This window comes from Onychostoma macrolepis, chromosome 07 (assembly GCF_012432095.1).
Source record: "Onychostoma macrolepis isolate SWU-2019 chromosome 07, ASM1243209v1, whole genome shotgun sequence".
NCBI lineage: Eukaryota > Metazoa > Chordata > Actinopteri > Cypriniformes > Cyprinidae > Onychostoma > Onychostoma macrolepis.
Window position 1 is genome coordinate 38,758,665 of NC_081161.1, and position 23,027 is coordinate 38,781,691.

Consider the following 23,027-nt stretch of genomic DNA (forward strand, 5'->3'; position numbering starts at 1 on the left):
GCCTAAAGAGTTTTTTATTTATTTAAAAACCTGAATGTTTGTGCCTTTCTTAGGGTCTCTTGCTTTAGAATCAGCCTTAATCAATTAATTCCCAGTTAATGAAGCTAAAAAAAAAAAAAAAAAGAGTCTTCTCTCCCCAGCAGCAAAAACACTCTAAATTGCTTTGGTGCACGTTATTTTTTTTAATTTACGCAAAGTGACGGAGGATCTGTTCAATGCATCAGTAGTGAATCCCTCCAGCAAATAGTACATTGTGCTTCTGAGTAATGCAACAGTAAATAACCCCGAACAATGTATTTACTTCCACAAAACTGGAGCAATTTAAGAAGGAAAATATTTTTATCAAGCATTGTGTGCCTTGTTTAAGGTTTAGATAATTAGTTTAACACCAGAGCTTTGTGTAGATGCTGCCCAGGGACATAATAGAATAGAAGCAAAATATTCAATATTATAGATCCATATTATAAATTACAAATATGATTATAAATATTTAATATTAACAAAACACACCTTAAAATATACAGAGTCTAAACCAATCCTAAATCTAACATATTCAAAAAAGAATTGTAACATATTGACTTAAAAGAAACATATCAATAAAAAGCCAGCAAACGTCTCTATGATGAAGATTTGTGATTCTAATGTGGCATTTCTCCATCAGTCCTTTAAGGCCTCATGATTGACAGACAAATAGACTAATCTCACCTAACAATCAAGTCTAGGTAAATGTCAAAATACAGGAACATCTGTAGTGAATTATGCTAATCACATTGCTGTCTATTGTGTGGCCTTGACATTTCATCATAAGTATGCAGCTCTTTTTTCCTGCTCACCTCAAATACATCTCATTTCTGTGGAAGGCTTTTCTGAAATTATATCTATCCACCATTAGATGGCAACATTGTGTCACAAGTTGTCAAAAACGAATGGTGGAATGGAAAAGATTGGACTGATATTTAAACTGGGAATTTTAAATAAGGTGATTCATAATATTTTTAGTGTAGTTATCTCAAATGCATTACACATTTGCATTTGAAATGCATCTGAAATGCATTTGTAGCACTTGGTGACTGATGGCACGAACACATCATTCACTGAAACCAAAATTACAACCCCAACCTGTCTGTCACACACCACAATAAATAATTTACTCAAGCAGGGCATCACACAGAGCAGTTATTTTAAAGTTATCACAGCTCACTGAGCAGACATTTCCACTGGGACATGTTTTTGGGTAACATCACCTGACAGAGTCCACATATTCTGTCTGGTCGGATATATTCTAGGAAACAATAGGTGATTATTTTCTTCTTTATATTTAGAATAAATCTAGTTTATTTATCTATTTAATAGATATCTCTATCTAACAATATAACTGTTAAATAGATATCTATTAAATATACACATGCATCATAAAGTTATCATAATTTCTTATGAATTGCATTCAGTTATATACTTTCTTTAATACCTTTAACCACAGTTAAAATACTTTGCTTTATAAAATACTTTAATATATACAATCAAATGCAAAAAAAAAAAAAAATAATAATAATAATCTGCACATGTTTTAAATAGTGTAATGCACTATTGACAACACATGATAAAACACCTGAAATATGGTGTTGGCCATGTGTTTTAATGCGATATACTTTTTTATTTTAAGTTATAACTGTTACAGTTATTTATGAAATTATAACATTAGAGTAAGGCATTGTCAATTTGAGAATGAATATTTTATAATGCATTATATATATAGGCAAATAATAATTTTGATTATTTAATACTATTTAATTATACTGTTGAGTTGTCAGTTCGAATATTTGAGTTTCACAGAACAATCTTGTACATACATTAGTAGAATTAGACCACAAAATCACATGCAGAGAATAAGTGAGGAAGAGGAGGGTGATGACGAGCAGGTTGACAGCAGAGGAAATACAGGAGAGCACAGCATGGGAATGAGAGCGCTACCTAGAAGACTTTTTCTGACCAATGGAAAACTTGAGTTTACTCTGAGAGCCATCCCTAGATCGAAAGAAGAAGAGAAACAAGAGAAGAAAGAGAGATAAAGAGAGAGACTGACAAACACAGACAGTGATGACTAACACAACATCACACAATCACAACGCTAAGAGAATGAAGGCACATTTAGATAGACAGATCGCTTCAAATCAATCCACAAACAATTCATATAACATATGCACATTTGATAGAATGATAGAACGATAGGACGCTAGAATGCCAGACAGACAGAGAGAGATTGAGAGTGAGAGAGAGATGTTACCTGGACTGCATCTCTGGCTGTGTTTTGTGTGTATGCGTCCCATGCGAGGTGGAGGTCAGCTGGGCCGGAGCGCTGCTCTGCTGGCTTAAGGGAGCGTGTGAATGTGTGTGTTGCGTGTGCGTCTGTCTGTTCGGCGTCTGCTGCTGCTGCTTGTATCGAGACAAGCTAAAGAAAAGCCCCAAGATGGCTTTCAGATTTCCATTCCGGATCTCTGTGAGGAAGAGATGTTCAACAACAGATTGCTGTTTAGTATATAATTTGGCAGACACTTTTCTCTCAAAGTAATTAGTAGGGCGCTAATTACAAGCACAGTTCCCATGTAAAGCATGATGGGAATGAGTGCCTCACTCTTGCTTCTTGTGGGAATTGAACCTACAGCCTTCCAGTTATCAGCCACTGTGCTTGACAATAAAGCCATTTTATGTGTGTTTTATTAATATGCTTTTACACTAATGTCACTTTTTACGTTAAGTAGGTTGTAATTTTGAAAGGGCGTTAGCACCACATTTAATATTCCATAATATTATCGATTAAACTGCACTGATACTATCAAATTAAACTTTGCTAATTTTGCAGCATCAACACTCTTATTGAACTAAACTGAATCAAATTTGAAATGACTGACATAACATGAATAATTAAGAACATTGTTGCCATCTATAGAGCTGCTTATAGTTTAACTGAACTCATTTCATAATTGATCAACTTTACAACGCTGAGTTATTGAACTGAAACAATTGAGCTGAATAATGACAATTATCTTCTGTAGAGCTGCTTTACCGCTTGAATTTGCTTTATAATTCGTGAATTTTATAATACTAACACTGTTATTTGAACAGCTGCTTTGAAGCAATCTGTATTGTATAAGGCACTATACAAACAAATTTGTTTTAACTGGGTTATGAAGAACAGCTTTTGCAGTAGCGTCAAAGTTTGAAATGTGGTGTTTAAAAGTTTGTCTGCAACAAACAGCCAATTATAAACTAAACAACTCATGCTTCATGAAATATTAATGTACTTTGTGCAGTCAAAGTAACTTTTCTGCATCTATGGGAAATGTAAAAGTCACAAAAAGTGAAAGAAAACAAACTGTGTGCTGTACTTGTCCTATCAAAGTTTTAACCTCATAAATATTGACTAATGGTTTACATATGTAAAATTGTTAAACTACTAACCTAGGGTGAAGAATGAACAGTGTGAAACTTGTAACAAGATAACCCAGGTTAAAATAACCCTGGCTTAATAAATTAAAGTGTGAAAAACCAGATCAAAGATCAAAAGTGTAATAAAATCTTCCTTGAATCTGTGTTTTTACCTTCAGCTGAAAGTCCCTGTATGTTCACACCTTTGGCTGCTAGGAAGCTCAGACAGGCATCAATGTTCTCAATCTACAGAGAAATTAAGAGAGAGCATGTTGATAAGCACTGTAGCGATCATTAAAAAAATAATCATGACAAACCACACACACACATGTAAACACAGAAAGGAGCCATTATCACCTAAAACAAACATGCCGGGTTAAATTCAGAATAGATGCTGCTTCCTTGCAGTCTAGATTGAGTTTGCTTCACATCTGCTCTGTGGCTGAATACGTGACTCGCTCTAGGAGCTGTAGTGTTATCAGAGAGCATAGATTGGCTGCTCAGTCAAAACAGTATGCAAAGCCTTTGCTGCCAATCGTTGAGGGCATCCCATTTGCCCTGTTGCTAGGAGACGTCGTCGAGGCCCTGACGCTGACCCAGCCTAGTCCTAGTGTCACTCAATTCTGAGCATAAGCATATCTGATTGGCTGGGAGGAGGGTGATGTAATAGACTATACTTAAAGGTCATGTGGATTCTACCAGGAATATGTTAATGACATTTACCATACTCTAGGGTCGAGGTTATCCATAATCACAGCCGCCTGTTCTATTTACGGAGCCAATATTTCATGCTATGTTACCCATATTCTGGCATCAATACAAAAAAAAGTAAATTGAATTGTAAATATATATTATTTTTTTATAACAATATTCACATTTTTTAGATCACTGGCACCCTGTAAATAAATAAAAAGATCAGTGTTTACCAGCTGTAGTGAATAATGAACACTACTTCAAAACAAACATACTTTATCACATATATATATATATATATATATATATATATACACTAGCAGACATAATTAACTTTTTCTTAAATTAAAATCAATATTTCAGGTAAAGAATAAAAATGTATTTATAATAATTTTACTATTATAATATAGTATACAGTATAACATAGTGGTTTTTATGTAATATAGTATATTATTTTACATTTTTGGCCTAGTCTATTACAAAAAGGTTCTTACCTAAGACTAATATATGTAGTTTCTCAAATAATAAAAAGTTTAATTTAGTGTAAACTCTATTCAAACTTTGGTTACAGTACACTTAAAAATGTATGAATATCATTGCATTACATAACAAAATATAGAAAGTATTATTAATTTTAAAGAAAGAAAGCACAAGTACGCTTTTCAAACATTTCACAAAACGTTTGTTTTGATATACATGATATACACAAGGTATTTCAACATTTTCTCAATTTTAAAACATTGGTGAAGCTTCATTCATTAAAAGGAATTGATAAAAACGACTAAAAAGAAATTAGGCTGATTTCCAAAAGCATAATTTGTTTGTATAAGCCACTTGCTTTGATTTTTTTGTTATGCAATGAAATTCATACATTTTCAACGGTTGTGCTCAGTTGTCCCAATATTTTTTGGGGCCACTGTATAATTAATAGAGCATTGCTTTGATTTATTGCCCATGTTCTGCATTAAAGAGCTGGTCATCTGCCATGGGTTAGTCAGCACAAGTGTGAGTTATGTCAGCCATAGCAACACATTCAGCCTCACTGACTGTATCCCAGTTGCTGGCAGCCAACAGTTGCTGGCCTTAAGGGTCGAGGGAGATATAGACATGTGAGGAAAGAATCTGCTCTAGATTCCTCTGACCCTTTGAAGGAACCACATCCCAGACATCCAGGACTAAAAATAACATTTCTAAATAAAAAATATCTCAGAGAGAGGGGTTGAAATGAATCTATATCATCTTTCTCTCTGTGAATTGAATTACAAGGCATAATATTATATGAAGTCAATATGAATGCATTAAGAAATGGGGTGTGGGGCAATTTAGCTCTAACATAACAACATTGTCTTCTCTGATTGTTGGGCTGCAGGTCATGCATGACAGCAAACACCACTCTGAATGACATTCTCATAATAGCTGCATTAAAAACTCACTGAGTCAATAGAAATCAGAAGCCACAGGAATAAAAGCAAACAACTGATTGCAGTGCCATAAAAAAGCACTTAACCCAATCCAAACACAAGCACAGCCACAGAAATGTATTCGTGAAAAACACTAGTTGTTGACCAGTATGTGTTTTTCAAAGACCAATGCTGATCTAGACGGTGATAAAATGCGTACTGTATATTTTACTTAAAATAAAAAATAAAACAAAATAAAATAGGATAACATTTAAATTTTACATTTGATTTAAATAAAATTTTAACACTACAATTTTAAGACTGTAAATACATACACAAAATTGTATTCAGTGAAATAAACACTTCATTTTACACAATATTAGACAATATTTTTGTGGAAATGTATGTTGCTAAACTAATCTTACAATACCCTAATCAGCAAAATTATTGACACAGATCTTGGTTAAAGGAAGTAAACCGACAAAAGGAAGTAAAACTGTCTCAAAATGACCAGATACCATGTAATATATATCATTCTATCACTAAAATGCTATAATAATGACAAAATGCATATTTGAGCTCAATGTTAAAGCTTTTTCCAAATATATTTACAAATTTTAGGTTATGTGAACACTTCCGGTCTGAAATACTCCAGAACTTTATGAACATCTATAATACTAAAATCAATAAGGCACAAAAAAGTCAAAAATGTTGAATTCACTTAAAATTATATTTACCTTCCATTTACAGACTATACGCGTTTGTACAACACTTGCACGTTTCTATCAGAAATAACAATATAAAAGCATTTTAAGTTCTTACTCCCTCTTCCACGCGTATCCAATGTCAAAAACGAATTAAGGAAGCCCTTAAAGCAACAAGAGGTCCGTACCTGAAACAAGAGCGCTTCATTTGTATCTCAGCTCGCTGCTTGTTACCTGTGAGAGTTTATCTGCTCCTCAAGTGTTTAAGACAGGGACAGCCTGCTAAACAAACAGCTTCATACACACACACACACAACTATTGTCTGTCTCAAGCACATAACGTGCTTATATGCACACGTGAACATATACCGGTTACATTCCTTCTATATGAGACTCCTCACAGACACTGTCTCTCTCATTATCTGTCTTCATCTCTCCCTCTGCTTGTTTTTTCCCTCTCTGTCATTATATTTTTCATCACCACTGGTTCCCTAATAAACTCCTCCTTGTGTGTAAGTGTGTTTATGTGAGTTGAGGAGAGAGAGAGAATGCATGTATTTAAAGGTGATGACTGACAGGTGAGATGGTCATGTGACAGGATGGAGGCACTTTATGTATAAACACTGTATGAAAAAGAGACACGGGCATATTAATAGAATTACTGTAGGACAGGGTCTCATCAGGCTTATTAAATTTTTTTCTCCAATGTTCACTTATTCATGTAAGTGTGTTTTCACATTAATAACAATCATAATTTAGTTATTCTATGATCATTTTCAATTCATTAATCGTTGTGCGAGATTTGCGCTACTCAAAGTCTAAAGATCAGATTAAAATGATTTTGTTCAATAAACTGTAGCCTCTTGTATTCAATGTCTAATGTCAGACATTTGTGCCAAACTCAGCTTTAATAAATGCACTTCTTTCTCACAAGCAAAGTTTTGGCTTCTGAATGTTGCTGTATGTTTTCATACAATGAACTCTTGTATTGTGAAACAAAGAATCAAGAAAATTCAAAAACATCATTAGAGTCGCTATGACCCAGAAGCACATTTTGAGTTTTATGCAATGAAATAAAAAAAAATGAAAATGTCACCCTACATTTAAATGATTATATCTCAGCTTTTTTTTTTTTTTTTACTTTAATGCACTTGAAATGTGTTTTTCTAGGTCAAACCAATGGATGGAATGCGTAGTGTGATTGTTTCATAATATGACCAAAAAATAAAGCAACTTGAATACGTAACTTCACATGAAATAAATCTTATTCATGCATACAATACCTTTCAAAAGTTTGTGAGGGTAGGCGATATTTTTTCCTCTTTTTGAAAAGTCTCTTGCTCACCAAGGCTGCATTTATAATCAAAAACATGGTTTTAAAACGGAAAAAAAATTAAAAAAAATAAAATTGTGAAATATTATTACAATTAAGTTTATTATTGGAATATATTTTTACATTTTAAAATGTAATTTATTCCTGTGACTGCAAAGCTGGATTATTAACTTTTTTATATTTAATTTTATATATAAATATAGAAAAAAAGGTCATGGGTTCAATTCCCAGGGAACACACATACTGATAAAAAAATGTATAGCCTGAATGCACTGTAAGTTGCTTTGGATAAAAGCGTCTGCTAAATGTAAATGTATTCAAACTATTTGAACAATATTGTGCACCCACTTACTCAGCAAAAACAATGAATCTCGTCCAACTTGACTTTCATCACTTATCTACTCCAGGCCTCATTCAAATACAGCAAAGAAGTTCAAGAACAACGAGTGTTTAAAAGAAGAGGAGGAAAACACAGGCAGTGATGGACGCCTCTACAGAAGAATGTGGTCCGTGTTTTGATTCCTTCCCCATCCTGAGCACAAATCACACACAAAAACCATCCCATGATGATTGACAGACAACCAAATTAGATTAACATGCCAATCATTCCCCTTATAATTTTTCCTCTTAACTAACAAAACAAATGGAAGGATTGGTCAGGAAAGTGGTTAATGCTGTATATTGTAACTTTTAGCTTTCTGGGAAACCATGAGAAGAACATATTAACTAGATGAGGTGAAAAACAAAGACAGGTAAACATCCTGTCGATATGATCTCTGCAATGATTATGATCTTTTGTGATAGAGTAAATGACTTTAAGCTGCTCTAAGTGATGTTAACTGCTTCGCTAACTCCACCAGACATGACTCAGCTGAAGCAACCATCTTTGTGTCAAAACACACCACTGGGGAGGAGAATTAGAGTTACGACACTGAGATTTCCTGCGTGTTTTAGCAGCCCTGTGTCAACAGCCACTGACATAAATGCTGCAATCTTGTGCTTTGCTTTGTCTGCACTGCTGGTGGGTTACAGGGGAGGAGGAGATGATCTGAGACGGATCAGACGGAACGAGCAGGTGTAAAAACAGTCCCAAAGGTGAAGGAGAGAATCTGATGCTGGCCCAGACTGCTGAAATAGCTATCAAATGAACACAAAATATGCAGGGCTAACACATATATTGTTTCAATAGAATAACACTTAGGAAGGGTTTAAGCAGTTGATATTGACAGTACAGTGATATGTGTTTAACACAAAAATATCATGCTTTTATTTTTTGCCATTTTGTTAAGACCGCAAAAATATATTGGTTTGACCAAAAAATGTGAATTAATAAATGCAAACAAATCAAAAACAAAAGGAAAGGAAAGTAATATATCATATACTACCATTCAAAAGTCAGATAAAAAAAAAAAAAAATCAATAATAATACTTTTATTCACCAAGGATGCATTAAACTGACCAAAAGTGACATTAAAGACTTTTACATTGTTACAAAGATTTCAAATAAATGCTGTGCTTTTGAATCTTCTATTCATCAAATTATCCTGAAAAAAAAGTACCATGGTTTCCATAAAAAAGCAGCACAACTGTTTCAACATTAAAAATAATAAGATATGTTTTTCTTTTTTTGAGCACCAAATCAGCATATTAGAATGATTTCTGAAGGATCATGTGATCCTGAAGACTGGAGTAATGATGCTGAAAATTCAGCTTTGCATCACAGGAATAAATTACATTTCAAAATATATTAATATAGAAAACAGATATTTTAAATACAAAAATAAATAGTTTTTACCAAATCTTTTATGAAATATATGCAGCCTGGGTGAGCATAAGAGACGTCTTTAAAAATAAAAAGTCTTCCAGCATGACTCATAAAGAGCTTGTTTTTTTTTTAATTGTTTGTCATTTTTATCAAACTGTAATGAATTGGTCCACCACTTACTTTTGTGGTCGGCTGTAATAAGCCTCTTATGTAATGCCCATTCTTTATTTTTTGACAGTTTAATTCCATGTTTCTCCTGAAAATATGATGCATTTTGGATGTAAACTGGGCTGTGTACCACATTTCATGCTGAACACTCAAAACTGTTCCATAAAAGTTAGCATATGCTCAGCTGCATCAATATTATGATCCTCCAAATCTATTGTGACAAACGCATTCAAATTCTACTCCTCGGTTTTACAATATGAGCCAAAACCCCTCCATTGATTAGCTTAATGTGTTTACATATTTACCCATCTGAATGCTGAGGTTAAGTATCATGTCAGCAATTAGCAGTCGCAGTGATATTACTCTGCCCGATGGATCTTTATGCTAATCAACACAAGCACTTGTATGTCCAGCATAAGCTGTTGCTAGAGGCCCATTCACAGAGCGATTGTGCAATTGCCGCTCTTGATAAAAACACACAATGATGATATTTGCATAATAGCTTTGCTTGCACCTGCTTCCAGCAGTGCTTTGCTTCCTAGCTAAAGACACAAACAAACACACACGCTGGAATTTAAACAGCATTAGAGTGACTCACATACAGGAAAACTGCATAAATGCAGAATGCCTGCTGAGATGTACAAATAGACGTTCATATATGCACACGCTCGTACAGTCACCACCGGCTGAGTTATAGAAGAAGAATGAATTCAAAAGACCTGAGCATTCATGCAGCTACAGAACGAAAGAAAACTGTGAGCGAAGAAAAGGGAAAGAGAAAGAAAATGGGAACACAAAGACAGTGTGTCTAAAAGTAGTAAATTACGGTGCAATTTGTGCTAATTGATGGAAGTCAGTGAGAGATAGCAATGAGAGATCAGCTCCGGTGCTTGGACAATCAGACCCCTGCCACTCAACTTAACCCCAGCCTCCTAATCTACCTCTCACATCTGAGAAGACCAGCTTAGTTGTGGCCAAAGCATTAGGGCTGGTTTCATTTTATAAAAGAAAGTATCGGGATCAAATGATCTTCACAATATTTAGTTTTATCAATGCACTACTTTTCTAACTATTCAAATCCAAAATCCAAAACATGCAGTGTGTGACCAATGAAGCCCAATTCCTGAATGAATGACTCTTACGAGTTGGTTAAAACACTTGAATCAGAGAGGTTACTCAATTAATCTGACTCACTTATTGAACCGCAAGTCATTATTTTATTATGCAATTAAAGTTTCACATTATAATCAGTGGCAATATTTTTTAGAAAAGATAAACTAATAAATTAATTAAAAATGTCACAATATTTTTGTTTGTTCAGTATCTGTGTAAACACTCCTCTTACAAAAATATTATGATGTTATACTACCATTAAGATATTTATTTGTTTGGGATAGAAATGAATAATTTTAATACAATTTATACTTAAACTAATTAAAAGCAACAGAGAAGACATTGATAATGTTACAAAAGATTTCTATTCTGGTCGGTAAGCAAGTAAATAAATTAATAACTAGCATGGGGTTTCACAAAACTATTAAGAAGCAACATTGATATTAATAAGAAATGTTTCTTGAGCATCAAGCATATAAGAATGATTTCTGAAATTCAGCTTTGCTATCACAGGAATAATTTCCATTTATTAAAATAGATAAAACAGTTCTTTAAATTGTAATAACGTTTTGCGATATTACTGTTTTTACTGTATTTTCGATTTTAATAAGCGTAGCCTTGGAGTGTATAAAAGGCTTCTTTAAAAAAAAAATATCTTACAGACCTCAATCGGTACTCAAAAAGTACTAAAAGACTCCATATTTGAACTGTCAAGGAACATGAACCATTAGCTGGAATCAGAAGCAGAATCTTTAAATTCCTCAGGATTCCCATCCTTATTAACTACAGCAGCACTATCTTTCTACTGAAGCTATAGTTGGCCAAAGAACGCAGCACACCAGCCTCCAAACCCAACATATACGCTGGTTTCACCTGGGTTTCATCACTGTCAAAACAAGAGCAATGCCTCAAAGGACCACCATTACAATCAAAACCTCCAATAACAACAAAACGCACGTATAGACCTCAAGCCCTTTGAAAATGATTCCTTTGTTGCGTCCAATCAGGCTTGACAGCCGCCTTTGTAATCGAGACAAGTCAAAACCAACCGCTGCCCCTGGTTCATGTGTGATACGACCGTCAGCGATACTCAAACTTCTAGGGTTTGTTTTGCTTAGCTTTGGCTTGGCTAAAATAGCTCTTTATGTCTGTAATCTGGCTTGTGCTTCCTCCAAACCTACACATTTACTGATGGTTTTGAGAGTTTTTTAAAGTTTCAGCCAAACTACCCCCCTTAAACCAGATGTTTATAAAGAGAGACCGCAAGAGAAGCAAAAATAACAGTATTAAAGTGCATATCCATAAGCCTGCTGGCAACATCAGTGAGAATCTAATGTATTACACTCTCAGAAAAAAAAAAGGTACAAAGCAGTCACTGGGGCGGTATCCTAAGGTAAAAAAGCTAAAAGGTACATCTTTGTACCTTATTTATGGTACATATATTAATACCTTAAAGATACATACAAGAACTTTAAAAGTACATATTAGTATCTAATGTTTCCCTAGACCGATCTAACAATGTCTTTTAATGCACAAACGTGCATTAAAGTCATTATAAAATTACACTGGCAGTAGGCGATAAAACACAAGTTCTTACCATCTGAGAACGACTCTTGGGGCATCCATTAATGTCTTCAATCTTCTCATTTGCTGTGGAGAAATACAGACAAATTAATTGCTAAAAAAAGAAAACAAGTGACAGATTTTCTTAATTGTAAGCCTCAAGTGCAGTATGTCCTTTCTGTGTCTGTGCCGGACAGATTTTTGACCTCTAATGTGGAAACTAGATCCAGTTTGAGCAACTGTGTGGCAGGGCCTGCTGGGATGCGACTGCTTTGGGGCTTTCCTGAGGGTGACTGCTCTCCACCCAGCATCCCGGCGGGCCCGACCCACCCCACGGCAGCTGAAACAGGGCCGTTCACTCACAGCTGACAACTGCACACACGGCTACAATGACAGCTAAATGCCTGCAGGAATCACTTTACCTCCTGCGCTGTGGGAAAAATGTGTCAGGAATGTGTAAGATGTCAGGTGAGTAAGCATGGAGGACAGACACATCTGAGACGGGCTGTCTCAACGGAGGGGCTCTCAGACTACCGGAGAACCATCTGGGTGGCCATGTCTTCTAAATAATTTGTGATTTAATTATTATTTTATAATGTTATTTCAAATGGAAGCCCATTTCCGCTGTGTGATAAAAAAAATGAAAAAAACAAGTAACTGCGACCTTATATCTCACAGAGTTTATCTGACAATTCAGACATTTCTCTCTAAATTCTGAAAGCCACAAGAAGGAAAAAAAACTAATTCTAAACTTGCAATTCTGAAGAGAAAAAAGTTAGAATCGTGAGATAAAAATACACGATTACCTTTTTATTTTTATTCTGTGGAGATTTCAAGATGTAAACTTAGAATTCAAAGAAAAAAGTCAAAATTGTGAGATGTAAACTCGCAATTACAAGTTTATAACTTGTCAGAATTGTAAGATAAAAAAAGTCATAAGAATAAATATTCATGTTTTTTTTATTCCATGGCAGAAACAAGCTTCCATAACTGAATTATTGTTTACAAGATATATAAAATAATTAAGCCACAAATAAGAATGCATTAATTGCACTGCATTAGACATCAAAAATGATCAAAGTGGCATCTGCAAACTAATTCTAGACCTCAGAAATAAATTCTAATATTTTGAAAACATTTGAGATATTATTATTATTTTAGACTACAATTTACCACATAATTTGTCACTTAATCATTATTTTTTCAGTACAAAGGTCAAATGTCACTTTTTGGGGCCCCTGTATGTAATGTCTTATTGTCACCATTTCAAGCATTGTCTTATTTCAAAATTTACTTTCAAAACTTTAGGGCAAAATCCATCAGCTCTCACTAACAGAAATAACTAAATATGTGAAGTATGTCACTGGTTGCATGCACCATTTGTGTCTGTCAGACAGGGCAGGTCGGATTTCAGCTTCAACTGGCCAGTGTGGGATTCCCTTGAGATGCAGAAAACACAGGAGGACAAAGTGGGATGACAACAGTGATGAGTCATTTAACACCACTTCAGCCCAGAACGCTGTTCAGTGCTTTCTGCTCTTAAGTAACCAAATGCTTTCCGGCTCTCGCAACACATTTTAAGAGGACAGAGGTAATGCAAAACTCTATTTTTGCATGTCCATGGGAAGAGCTGCTGACAGGGATTAATTTTCTTACTACGCACTCTGAAGTACATAAATACTATTAAAACAATAAAAGCTCCTATTGCAATTGGGTGTATCTACAGCACAAAGAGGTCACACACCCTTGAGGTAATTAATAGTCTGTCACGACAGAATGATCACTGTTAAAATATTAGTAACTGAAAACATTGCTGTTTTGAAACATTCAAAGTTACAGTGAATGAAAGAAACAATGTATCATCATTTACAGTAGTAATAGTTGTGAAAAGTAAAGTTATATTAGAAATGTTTTCTAAAATAATAAATTAAATTTTAGTCTAAAAGTGCAGGTTCTGAATTCAAGAGGACTGCTTACATAAAAATAGATTATCTAATAGTAATGCAATATTATATAATCTATTACATTATAATCTCATTTTAGTCTAATCCATAAATTGAGCATAAAACAACTGAACTCATTAAATAAATGAATGAATGAATAAATTAATACAAATATAAATTTATAATAGTTTGCAATACATTTCTAATGTATTTTTATTTAGTCAAATGTAATTTTACTGAAATAAATGCATGCTTTAAACTCAAGAGGACTGCTTAAATATAAATACATCACACATTAATTTATAATATTGTGTTACTCTGTAAGAATGTGCCCTGTTCAATATTAATTTTAATTTTGAGCAAAAAATAATGACTATCATACATTTTCCCATGGTTTACAGAAGACACCCACTAAAATGTCTGTAACAAAGTTCATATGAAACTTGTCAGGCATATTTAGAACCAGAATCATTAGATGACATTTAAAAGCCTCTATTTAATTATCATTATTATTTTTATAAGTACAGGTGAGAATAAGTACATTGTTGTTTTATTTTCACATGTGTTAGCCTATGCTGAATGAAGATGGAACATTATTTCACCCATATTTTTGACATTTTATTTTCGCAAAAGTTATTTATTTGCATCTAATATGCTTTCTGTGTATATAAAATAGCTTTTGTAAATTTAATTCGATGAATCTGACACCTTGCACACAAAATCTTCGATCGACTTTTCATGTCTGTTTTGGAGAAAGTGAATCGCTCACCGATAACCTGGATGATCTCAGCCAGCAGCACGCCGTCGCTCACATCCTGCTGCAGGTCTTTAATCAGCCGCTTGTGTCCCGATTTGGCCAAGTAGTGATTCGCCCAGTCCGTGTAGATCTGTCAACACGAGAGGAGAAAAATTCGCTTAGAAATCCATCCATCAAAAAAGTTTCACACAACTAGGTTTCACGGCATTCATGCAAGCGCGACTGCGCGAGGACAGAGCGCCGCGTCTCTCGCGCTCTATTCAAATCCGCTCCATTGTGCCTTATTCAAGTTATTCAGCACCAATAATGCTCAAATTCTCCCGTCTGACATCACAGAAAAGCCCCTTCACTGGGGCAGGAGGAGGGAGACCCCGAGGGAGCTTAAATTAAACCTCTGAATGGGTTTGAAAGGAGTCATGTGTTGTTTGCTGTTTGGAGCGGGTCTGTCCAAAAACATTCCCGCGTCCCCTTACAAGCAAAGAAAAGCGGGAAACAAGCAGTGCAACAAGCATTAAAAACCACGGAGATGCCAAAACTTTTGTTTGTAGTTTTTATTACATATACCATGATATTCTTTAAACTTACATGTAAATACCAATAACAAGACTTTAATATCACAATTTGAAATAAAATTGGCTTTTTCCACAATTAACGTTAATCAAAAGTCTGTTTTTTTTTGTTTTGGTGTTTTGTAGGCATAATCAATGGCCAGGCAGTAGTCAAATGCATTCCCACAACGGGGGTTGAAGAGCTGGTGTTGTGTGTTTGATGAGTAAATAAAGCCTGAGTGTATTATTGCAGTGTTACTCATGTGAGGAATCAGTTTTCTCAATGGGAAAAACAGGTGCACCCTGAGTCCCTGTGCCATCAAAATAAACACACGCTCTCCCTCGATCGCTCTCGCTGGAGTCATCCAGACTTAAAACAGCACACAAAGCCCATATAATTATGGAGAGCAATGACCAAAGTCAGTGGAGAAATGTACAAATCCAGCTCATGCTTTGAAGGTTTGTGGGTCAGATGAGTCAGATGTAATTAAAGGTGAGGTGAAGACGGTGAAGTGAAGGTAAGGGTAAACATGCCTTCAAGCAACAAAAGATCGAATTAACGCTGAGGAAATTACAGATGACACTTGTCCGTCAGACTGAACCTGTCACAAACACTAAAATAGCTATTAACGTCATAAGAAATTTTAATCAAGGTACAAATTGAGTACATGTGTTGCATTCAGTTTATCTAAGTATTCCTTTCATACAACCATATCAATATTTGAAACGATGCTTTAAAGATGCAGTAAGAATACTTTTTTAAATGTTGGACTGGCTGATATAATTTTGGCATGCATGTAGAATTATGCTAAAACAGTGTTTAAAAGGTACACTAAAGTATTTAGTATTTAACTATTAAACAGCTTTGTTTGGCTACTGATATGAATAAGATTTTTAATATATTTGTTGCATTTTCTTTGTAAAAGTTAATGAACTGAATACGTTCATTCAGCAAGGATGCATTAAATTGATCAAAAGTAACAGTAAAGACAATTATAGTGTTACAAAATATTTCTAGTTAAAATAAATGCTGTTATTTTGAAGTTTCTATTCATGAAACAATCTTGAAAAAAGCATCACGGTTTCCACAAAAATATTAAGCATGCAGCGCAACTGTTTTCATATGTTTCTTGAGCAGCAAATCAGCATATTAGAATGATTTCTGAAGGATCATGTGACACTGCTGTAAATTTAACTTTGCATCACAGGAATAAATTAGCTACATTTTAAAATATATTTAAAAAGAAAAGAGTTATTTTAAATTGTAATATTTTTTCACAATACTCCCGACCGTTTTACTGTATCAAATAAATGCAGCCTTGGTGAACATAAGAGACTTCTTTCAAAAATCTGACCCTAAACGTTTGAACAGTATTGTATTTGTTAAAAAGTATGTATTTCTTTATGTGTAAAGTAAGTAAATGAATGTCTAAAACTGACATAAGGTAGTATCTGTATGAAAGCAGTGTTCATATACATCCTCCATTGGGACATTTTCCTTTAAAGCAAAAAACACTTGATTGCTCACAAGCATCCGTACACATACCATCTGAATCAGCACTTATATATGATGAGTTATGCTGTGAAATACACTGACCTTTATATTCTGAGGCACTGAGGCATGATGCTTCAGTCCCACTGCTGTAAGAATATTGTGACAATCCCTCATCTCTCACACACACAAAAGCAGCACTTAGAAATCCACCCCCATACAAATCCTGCTTTGTTGCGTGGATGTCAAACCAGCATCTATTTCTGCACTCTTCTGAGCTCGTGGCTTTGTACAGTCCACTCTTGACCCGAGCATGAGCTGTTCTCTGAGTTCAGACATGCCTTTAGGGGCGATTTGTCACTGAACAACTCTGGAGAACTCAACAGGTGGCTCTTGCACGCATTTGCTGGTGAGTGTGTTTAACTACCTGTGTGAGTAAGACGGCAGTTCCTGAGTGTGGTAACTTTCAACAATTTAGCAACAGCTGTCACATGGACTCATCTTTAAGCTCAAAGCAGGGAGGTAGGACGCTGTTCAACTACAAAGGCTCTCATGTCAAACACTAATCACAGGGCTGTCCGTGTTAGTCACAGACACAGAATTGTTCCCACAGGCGGAAGCTACAGAACTTCCATTCAGGTTCAGGAGAGAGGTTTTAAATAATACGGTACTTTAAGGTAATTACACAAGATCATTTACTGAGGTGAATGTGAGGTCAGATAACTGCCCTGCTAACAGACAAGCATGCATTTCCATGCAAGTAAGTAAGATAGATTTTTTTTAAGAAATTGACAAATTTTCAGCAAGAACAACATTTAGGAGATAGTTCAATTTTAAAATGAAAATTCTGCATTCGCACTCAAGTTGTAGATGATAGATAGACCTGCGTGAAGGTGCAATCTCTATAGTCCTAAACATAAAGCTAATCTTAACATCTCAAAAGAGCTTCAGCTCAGCTTGCGGTAAATAGCGCAGTAAGTCTGGACCGTATCTATACCCGCTGCATGAGACTAAATATACCCTCCTGCTGCTTGCCTACAGATATCAGCAGGAATAGCCTTCTCTCCACAGCAGTGAGGTCTTACCGATTTGTAGTGATTGCAGAAGGACCTGCTGCGGCGTCGCTCTGGGATGTGCATCCTCACGTTCAGAGCCATTCTGCTCTTACAGGTGAAGAGCGCTCGTAAACACTGAAACCCCGAGGACGGCCTGCCACATTCACGCCTGTAATCAAGTCAGCGCTGTGGGGGGATAATTTTAGCGGCGAAATGCATTCTGGAGCATCGCTGAGAAACCTTTGCTTAAGATATACCTCTCTCTGTGTGTCACGCTTACTGTCAAATGCCGAGACCCAGACATATCAGATTATGACTGCTTCACCTACCAAAAAAATAAAATACACTAAAGCATTGATTTAACTGAACTGATTTTAATTTGAATCATAATTTGCAAATAATCCTAAAAGTTACTAATGGATTAAAAAAGAATACTGTTAAGGAATCCTATTGGAATTATATTTATTAAATTATATTAGATTTAATTTGAATTATAATATGCAAATAATCCTAAAAGATACTAATGGAATTAAAAATACTAATAATTCAAATTTAATTTATAATAATTCAAAAAAGAGAGTACAGAATTACTGTTGAAATAGTACTATATTAAGTTAAATTTAGTCTGAATCATAATTTGCAAATGATCCTAAATAATTCTAATAAAACATACTGTTAAACATTCATATTGGAATTATATTAGAATTATTACAATAATAATCTGTAACCAATATTTTAAATATGATTCTACAGAGTAAACTGAAATTCTTGATAAAATACTCTAATAATCATAATTAAATAAGTAATGATTAGTAATAAGTAATAATTATTTCAGTGTATATATAATTAGTACTTTAGTAGAACCATATTTAATTGCAAAGGGATACTTAGAATTCTTTATGATACTTAGAATTCTTTATGAATTCTCTAAGTTTTATTGTAATATTTTTTTAAATATAATTGTAATATATTAGAACTCCAATAAGAATCCTGTAGATTAACTAAGGATCTGTTCAACTCATGATTGCAATTGGCTTTCATTTCCTAACTTTCTTTCTTAATTTCCTTAGTTTCTAACAAATCTTTCCCATTTCCTTTCATCTGAACAATGTCTTCGGAAGATCTAACCAGATTAATGCTTCTTTTCCTGCCTCATTCACTAAAAACACATCTAGCTGATGTTCTCTAAAGGTTTACTGTTGAGCTTTAAAACGGTCTTTTTTTTTCACACAAACATACAGAATGTATATGTACACATACTTATGCAAACACACACGCACATGTACAGAGAGGAGCAGAGTCTGTGGGAGGTCTGACAGCTACTCGAGAGGTGCTGACAACAACCGAGAATGTGTGTCAGGGTGGTGAGAAGGGTGACGGATGCTCCACAAACCCCCTCTGCGCCTCTCCATCCCCCTTTAACTTAAGCTCACATTCGAAACCAAACATGTTCTGCAAGTTTCGAAAGCAAAGATCAAGCCCATTGCACAAGATCACACAAGACCCTCGAGTCAAGACCTGCCAAGTTTACTCACACACACAAAACTGTACAAATGCCGGTCTTCGTCTTAGGAACAGTATTGAGTAGACATGGTCAATTGTGAAATCTCTTTCACCCTATTAAAATCTGAAGTTAAGAAAGGTCTTCCCTCGTGCCATCTGTGTTGTGTCAGTCTGGTTCTGATCTGGTGCAGCAGTGGTGTAAAGTGAGTTATTCTACTCTGGAGTGTCTAGATTAGAGCTGTAATCTAATAATGCACACAGCACAGATGCCTCATTTATTTATGTCCCTCTGTTCTTAACCGCCCTACAAATTCAATTTCAAAAGCAAATGTATTCTTTCCTTCAGCTAAGCTTTCCGGTCACTCCAACTTGACCTTAATGTTCATTATCTCACAGTCAAGAGGGTCCATTCGCTGGACCTGGTATTTCATCAAGAACTGTCTATCTGAAATCCATCTGTATATCCTGGATCTATTCTTCAATCCATCCATAAAATGACATATAAACAACTATTCCAAAGTTTGGTGCCAGTAATTAAAAAAAAAGAAAAAAAGAAATTATATTTTTATTCAGAATGGATGCATTAAAATGATTGTTTAAATAAATGCTGTACTTTTGCACTTTATATTCATCAAAGAATCTATCAAAGAAAAATGCATCACGGTTTCCGTGACGTTAATAACCATCACAACTGTTCTCAACATTGATAATAATGTTAAATGTTTCTTCAGCAGCAAATCGGCATATTAGAATGATTTCTGAAGGATCACGTGACACTGAAGACTGGAGTAATGATGCTGAAAATTCAGCTTTGAACAAAAAAGAATAAATTGCATTTTAATATATATATATTCAAATAGAAAACTAAATTGTAAAAATATTTCAAAATATTCCTGTTTTTACTGTATTAAATAAAGCCTTGGTGAGCAGAAGCAACGTCTTTCAAAAACATTTTAAAATCTTACCAACTTTTAAATGTAAACGTAATTTTAAATGAAATTTTTTGCTTTCCATGTGCCATAATCAAATTCTATGATTAATTGCTTTGGTCAGACCACGCGAGATAAAGTTATTTCTCACTTCTACTAAAATACATGTAATAATTCAAGCTACGCAGTATGGTGAAAGAGTGAACGTCTCTGGCTGATGAGGGTGAGGTGTGGTGGATGCAGTGAAAGTGAATGAGCAGTGATTGATTCCGGAGGTCAAGCATTATAACGAGGGGAGTCAAGTCGAGGTGAAGAGTGAATCAATGACATTGTCATGGTAACAGAGAGCGCCCTCTTTCATTCGGCTTATATACATGCATCAAGCATTTGATGTGTAACAGTGATACATCATTTGAAGTGGAAATGCTTGCATAAATGAAAATAGGTTTTGAATAGGTCCCTGTCAGTTCTCAACCAAACCAAATCTCAGAAACGTCCAATGTTTGATTTTGTAATTTTTTTTTTCTTTTTCTAAGACTAACACAAATAGTAATGAAAGCCATCATATTAAATGCCAGATATGAGTAGTCCACTATCTGGAGCCAAATTACAGGAGAGAGAGAGAGCATCATTCATTTATTTTTACACATAGATTGTCTATTAGTAAATCTGTCAACAGTTCAAAAATAGGGGGAAAAAACAAACACTTTGTGTTATTAGTTAATAAAAAAAAAGAGTAGCTTCCCCAACACTGGAGGATTTTGTATTATATTTGATGCCGAGTGTTAACTGTGTATTGTCACACACTGTTATTGTGTGTCTAATGTGTGTAGCCACTTAGGAACAAACCAATGTTAGTCATTATCCAGAACTAGGACAGTCATTGTAACTGGGATGAATAGATCTATTACCCAAGACAGACAGAAAACAGCTCAGGAGAGATGCTCTATGGGAAATTAATATCCACCTCTTTGCTTTGGTCCTGCTTATTAGTGATAATATCAGCCAGATTTTTTCTACAATAGTTTAATTCAAAAGACATACACTGAAAAAATTAATTTTTAATAGTTTAAAGTTTTTTTTCTACTTCAAAATTCCATATTTAATTCAGTGTTATTTGTCATTTCTTTATAACTATTTGTGAAATTTACTAGAAATTTCTGAATGAAAATTGTTTCAAAGTAATTCCTCCAAATTTTTTTCAGTATGTGATCAAAAAAGATCAAATCAACACACACACACACACACACACACACACAGGGTCAAACTGAGAGCAGAGTATCCAGCATACAGAAAGACACTTTAGGATTCGGCCATAATCACAGATCTTTTTTGGTGAGTAATCAGAAAGAAACAGCACACAATTAAAGCTTGTCATGCAGTCAGACAGGGAAAATAAAGAAACACACACTATTATCTTCTGAGCACCCAAGACAAAGCAGCACAGTCCTTTTACCCGCATGACAACTCAAACAGACGCATTTCATCAAATTCGCTCACACACACTGAGAGCTTTTGTAAATACTGAAAAGGTCTGTCCTTAGTTTTCTCATGCCCTGCTCCCTGCATCTCTGCCGTGACCCCTAAACCGTAATTATACTCCCCGCGTGACCTAAAAGTGCCCTGCTTTTAAGTGTTTTCCCTCAGCCTGTGATCAGATTTCGGCCTAGTTAAATTAGCCGTCCTCTCACCCATCAGGGAAAGGAAACCTCAATTCCTGGAGGAGAATGGACCATTTTAGACAGTTACCACACAAAAGCATGAAGATGACAGAGGAAAAATATATGTCTGAGTGTTTTCTCAGTCAAAGAAACGGCAGAAATAAAAGCAGTCCTTTAATGCACACTCCACCAACTTAAAATGCACTAACCTACGCTGGGCCAACCTAAAGTATAATAATAGCATTTTTACAGAGACATTTGATAGATTGTAAGCTCACAATATGAAATATCTGGTAGGAGACTATAGCCTTAATTTGTATGTGTGAATCCCACACAAATTGTTCTTTTTGAATGATTCTTTTTAGACATGCATATAAGGAACATACCATGTATTGGCTAAGAAAAACGAGTGATTTTTTTCAGCATTAGCCAATATTGCATATTTAATTGTGGACACCTATTTGCACCTATTTTCATATTTTATACAGTTCTGTCATCATCTACTGTAGTGCTAAATTAGCAGTAGATTAGCAGAAGAATTAACAGGAAAGTTAATTCTAAATTCTAAAATGAATTATTTAAGAACAATTTCTTGAAGACCATTTTTTATAATAAAATACGCTTTTCACTTTCTTATAATAAAAGACGTTTTAGTGTATAAATGTGGCTTTTTTCTCCTTTAATGCAAACCCTGGCTTGTATATAGTTATTGTAAGCCATGTATGCTGGCTTTGTTCTACAATAAATAAACAATCAATAAAAAGTAAAAAATAAATTTTTTTATGTATATATACAGTGGGTACGGAAAGTATTCAGACCCCCTAAAATTTTTCACTCTTTGTTATATTGCAGCCATTTGCTAAAATCATTTAAGTTCATTTTTTTTCCTCAATGTACACACAGCACCCCATATTGACAGAAAAACACAGAATTGTTGATGATTTTTGCAGATATATTAAAAAAGAAAAACTGAA

The 23,027-nt window shown here is 34.7% G+C and overlaps 1 protein-coding gene across 6 annotated transcripts in view; it reads right to left on the reverse strand.

Annotated features, from left to right (window-relative positions):
* nav2a (neuron navigator 2a) overlaps nucleotides 1-23,027 on the reverse strand; it is a 211,600-nt gene that overhangs the window by 59,028 nt on the left and 129,545 nt on the right. For 5 of the 6 annotated variants that reach the window (XM_058780589.1, XM_058780595.1, XM_058780593.1 and 2 more), the window contains 5 exons: nucleotides 14,878-14,995; nucleotides 12,200-12,252; nucleotides 3,600-3,672; nucleotides 2,285-2,495; nucleotides 1,972-2,025 (listed from right to left, as the gene is read on the reverse strand). In XM_058780589.1, coding sequence (XP_058636572.1) covers nucleotides 1,972-2,025; nucleotides 2,285-2,495; nucleotides 3,600-3,672; nucleotides 12,200-12,252; nucleotides 14,878-14,995 — 509 coding nt within the window. The remainder of the gene's footprint in view (nucleotides 1-1,971; nucleotides 2,026-2,284; nucleotides 2,496-3,599; nucleotides 3,673-12,199; nucleotides 12,253-14,877; nucleotides 14,996-23,027) is intronic. The other variant, XM_058780594.1, reaches the window with a different exon arrangement.